The sequence below is a fragment of the Pygocentrus nattereri genome, chromosome 9 (assembly GCF_015220715.1).
Source record: "Pygocentrus nattereri isolate fPygNat1 chromosome 9, fPygNat1.pri, whole genome shotgun sequence".
Taxonomy (NCBI): domain Eukaryota; kingdom Metazoa; phylum Chordata; class Actinopteri; order Characiformes; family Serrasalmidae; genus Pygocentrus; species Pygocentrus nattereri.
In genome coordinates, this window is record NC_051219.1 from 1,061,848 (window position 1) to 1,066,847 (window position 5,000).

The 5,000-nt window shown below is 43.2% G+C and overlaps 1 protein-coding gene across 1 annotated transcript in view; it reads right to left on the reverse strand.

Moving 5' to 3' along the window:
* mogat3a (monoacylglycerol O-acyltransferase 3a) overlaps positions 1 to 5,000 on the reverse strand; it is a 16,368-nt gene that overhangs the window by 4,636 nt on the left and 6,732 nt on the right. The window contains exon 4 of the mRNA XM_037541113.1: positions 2,533 to 2,737. Within this exon, the coding sequence (XP_037397010.1) occupies positions 2,533 to 2,737 (205 nt within the window). The remainder of the gene's footprint in view (positions 1 to 2,532; positions 2,738 to 5,000) is intronic.

Consider the following 5,000-nt stretch of genomic DNA (forward strand, 5'->3'; position numbering starts at 1 on the left):
ACTGAGAGAGCGGAGAACCCGGAACGCTGGTGGTTCAGCAGGTTATGATGAAACAGCTGCTCTTTCAGAGGCGAGTTCAGACCTGCCTCCTGCACAGACGCATCACGGTGCGGACTTCAAATGAACTTGGTCCTGATCGGGTTCTCCTCCTCAGCGCTGGTCAGAGTCCTGCACGTTCGGGTCTGTTTACACGGTTCTGTTTTCATGATCAATGCAGCTGCACAGTTTGAACTCCAGCCACTCAAGTGGGCAGTTGTTTTATCAGCTGCACCAGGAAGCTCAAAATTACAATTACACCCAAAACAAGCAGACCAACCGGAGTCCAGACCAACCGGAGTCCAGGCCAACCGGAGTCCAGGCCAACCGGAGTCCAGGCCAACCGGAGTCCAGGCCAACGTTGTTTATTATCTTATGTTTCCATCACATATTTTAATGCATTTCTATTTGAGCCGTTTTTTTATTTCCTTACTAATTTTCTTGTCTTGTCGATTTTCATCCAGTTTAGTTAATTAACGTCATTTAAAGTTTTTTCAGTCACTGTTTAATTTGCCCAGCTGCACTGTAACTGAGAGTCACCCTCCTTCACCATGTGCTAACGTTTAAATAAAGCACAGATATTTATGCAAATTTTGTTGTTGATGACTGTAAAATGTTCTTAGGTGCTGCGTAAATTAAGCTTTTATTGTTACTGTTGTTTTTCTTATTATCAATTATTATTTCATAGAAAGAGATGGTTCTTCGGGGGTTCTTAAGAAAAGAAAGTGGTTCTATACAGAACCACAAACACTCAAAGAACGCTTTGTACTGACTACAGGGTTCTTCAGAATGTGTTGTACACGGTTCTGTATATAACCTTTTTAAAGGGGGTCCTATGAAGGGTTCTTCTAGTGTTATATGATGTCAAGCTTGTAACAACAGAAGAACCCTTTTGGGTGCTATATATAGAACCCTTTTTTAAACAAGGTTCTCTGCACCAACCATCTACAGCATTCTCTGTCACTGTGAAGAGAACTTTAATAATGCAGCGGCTTCTTTAGTTGCGTATAGAACCATTTTATTTACCAAAGAACCCCTGAAGAACCGTCTTTTTTAAGCGTGCACAAAGCCGCTCAGCTAAGCCCTCAGTCACGGTCAGGAACTATGTTTGTGAAAGAGTCACAGTGATTCATCACCAGCGCCAAACCATCGACGGTCACTCAGCTGAGTCTGAATGAGCAGGATAACAGTAGAAACACACCCGTCATCCAAGTAACATCAGCGTACTGACCTCAGCGGTCACCCATATACAGGGTCTCCGCTGACCGTCTGGCTGTCAGGCTGCACCCTGTGTGTGTGACTGTGCTGCCCAGTTGGGTGACGTTCAAACATTTCTACACAGTAAACTTTCACAATGTCCTTTTACGCAATGAAGGACAGCCCAGAGAGTGACCGCACACACACACAGTCCCGTACAGTCCACTAGGTCACTGCTCTCTCTGAGGCTCATCTGACTTACTGCATCCACCAAAATCAGTCAAGATTCATCTGGACGGGAGCTTTTCTGACCCCGCTTTATCCCACAGTTACACAGGCTGTCTGTCATATGATAGTCATATAAGACTGACATATGTAAATGAGCTCTGTGCTGATTGGCAGCTCTACTCTGTGCCTCATTCAGAGCACTTACAGCTGAAACACTCCTTATAACGTCTGATGGAATGGGCGGGGCTAAAGTGCTGCCGGCTGATTTATGTAAATGTGTTGGTTTTTCATGACATCACAAAGTCAGTAAATGCAAAGCAGGCTGTTTTGCATATCTCAGGCTTGGCCCAGGGACTGTGAGGACTGGAGAGTGAACTTTTATTATATAAAAGAAGGAAATTCAGTTTTTCATAATATGGGTGCGTTTACACTGAACAGCCTCAGAAACGGTAGTTTAAGTTGTTAAATATGGTTCTTATTGAAAGTGAAAGTGGCATTCTTAAGGTTTTCTTAAGCATCTTTACTGGTGTATATATGTTTATATATCGCTGTTGTCGGGACAAAACCTTGTATCTCCATTTTTGGTGTTTTTCAGGTTTTGACAGAATTAGAAAAAACCCGTTACTCTTTATATTGTCTACATATTTCATGACGAATGAACCAAAAGAAATGACCAAAAATGACAGAGAAAAAAGTCGGAATTACCCTGAGGTTTTTTACTTCTGCTGTAAAGTTGTAATTTTGGAGATACGGGGTTTTGTTCCAACAACAGCGATTATATAGTGATCTTTGTCAAATACAGCGTACCAGGTTCGCACCATATATTATGTATATATTTTTTTAACTCTCTATATATATGGTACAAACTTGGTACGCTGCTTTTCCTAAAATTAAAAAGTAGAAATGTATCAATATTAGGATTTATAGGCAGCTACTGGGAAGTTATGTTAGGCAGAGTTTGCAGCAGCGTCCGTACTCAATGCTGAAGATCCTTGAGAACGTGGTATCAGTGTATCCTACAAACTACAGATAACCCCCCTAACTGTGATACACCCACCCCTGGACACTCACCTCCACACATGATGTATTCCCTGAAGAAAGGCACTCTGAACCAGAAGGGCAGCATCAGCAGGTAGGGAGTCAGTCCGGGGAAAAGCTTGGAAAACCCTGACGCTTCCGTACAGAAGTTCCCAAATCCACCAGCAACCAGCACGCCGTGAGGGTGGAACCCAAACAGGTAGTTATGACTCGGATCCAGATCCACCGTCTTCACCAGCTGGACACAGAGAGGAATGACGCAGGCCTGATCTCAGCAAGTTGACAGTTAGAGCTCCATTCATATGATCCACACAGTCGCTCTGACAGACTGTAATACACTACAGGAAGCGTAGGGGGCGATACGGCTTCTACTGTTTCATTTAAAAAGCTCTATAATGTTCATATGATCCACACAGTCGCTCTGACAGACTGTAATACACTACAGGAAGCGTAGGGGGCGATACGGCTTCTACTGTTTCATTTAAAAAGCTCTATAATGTTCATATGATCCACACAGTCGCTCTGACAGACTGTAATACACTACAGGAAGCGTAGGGGGCGATACGGCTTCTACTGTTTCATTTAAAAAGCTCTATAATGTTCATATGATCCACACAGTCGCTCTGACAGACTGTAATACACTACAGGAAGCGTAGGGGGCGATACGGCTTCTACTGTTTCATTTAAAAAGCTCTATAATGTTCATATGATCCACACAGTCGCTCTGACAGACTGTAATACACTACAGGAAGCGTAGGGGGCGATACGGCTTCTACTGTTTCATTTAAAAAGCTCTATAATGTTCATATGATCCACACAGTCGCTCTGACAGACTGTAATACACTACAGGAAGCGTAGGGGGCGATACGGCTTCTACTGTTTCATTTAAAAAGCTCTATAATGTTCATATGATCCACACAGTCGCTCTGACAGACTGTAATACACTACAGGAGGCGTAGGGGGCGATACGGCTTCTACTGTTTCATTTAAAAAGCTCTATAATGTTCATATGATCCACACAGTCGCTCTGACAGACCGTAATACACTACAGGAGGCGTAGGGGGCGATACGGCTTCTACTGTTTCATTTAAAAAGCTCTATAATGTTCATATGATCCACACAGTCGCTCTGACAGACTGTAATACACTACAGGAGGCGTAGGGGGCGATACGGCTTCTACTGTTTCATTTAAAAAGCTCTATAATGTTCATATGATCCACACAGTCGCTCTGACAGACTGTAATACACTACAGGAGGCGTAGGGGGCGATACGGCTTCTACTGTTTCATTTAAAAAGCTCTATAATGTTCATATGATCCACACAGTCGCTCTGACAGACTGTAATACACTACAGGAAGCGTAGGGGGCGATACGGCTTCTACTGTTTCATTTAAAAAGCTCTATAATGTTCATATGATCCACACAGTCGCTCTGACAGACTGTAATACACTACAGGAGGCGTAGGGGGCGATACGGCTTCTACTGTTTCATTTAAAAAGCTCTATAATGTTCATATGATCCACACAGTCGCTCTGACAGACTGTAATACACTACAGGAAGCGTAGGGGGCGATACGGCTTCTACTGTTTCATTTAAAAAGCTCTATAATGTTCATATGATCCACACAGTCGCTCTGACAGACTGTAATACACTACAGGAAGCGTAGGGGGCGATACGGCTTCTACTGTTTCATTTAAAAAGCTCTATAATGTTCATATGATCCACACAGTCGCTCTGACAGACTGTAATACACTACACGAAGCGTAGGGGGCGATACGGCTTCTACTGTTTCATTTAAAAAGCTCTATAATGTTCATATGATCCACACAGTCGCTCTGACAGACTGTAATACACTACAGGAAGCGTAGGGGGCGATACGGCTTCTACTGTTTCATTTAAAAAGCTCTATAATGTTCATATGATCCACACAGTCGCTCTGACAGACTGTAATACACTACAGGAAGCGTAGGGGGCGATACGGCTTCTACTGCTTCATTTAAAAAGCTCTATAATGTTCATATGATCCACACAGTCGCTCTGACAGACTGTAATACACTACAGGAAGCGTAGGGGGCGATACGGCTTCTACTGTTTCATTTAAAAAGCTCTATAATGTTCATATGATCCACACAGTCGCTCTGACAGACTGTAATACACTACAGGAGGCGTAGGGGGCGATACGGCTTCTACTGTTTCATTTAAAAAGCTCTATAATGTTCATATGATCCACACAGTCGCTCTGACAGACCGTAATACACTACAGGAAGCGTAGGGGGCGATACGGCTTCTACTGTTTCATTTAAAAAGCTCTATAATGTTCATATGATCCACACAGTCGCTCTGACAGACCGTAATACACTACAGGAAGCGTAGGGGGCGATACGGCTTCTACTGTTTCATTTAAAAAGCTCTATAATGTTCATATGATCCACGCAGTCGCTCTGACAGACCGTAATAAACTACAGGAAGCGTAGGGGGCGATACGGCTTCTACTGTTTCAT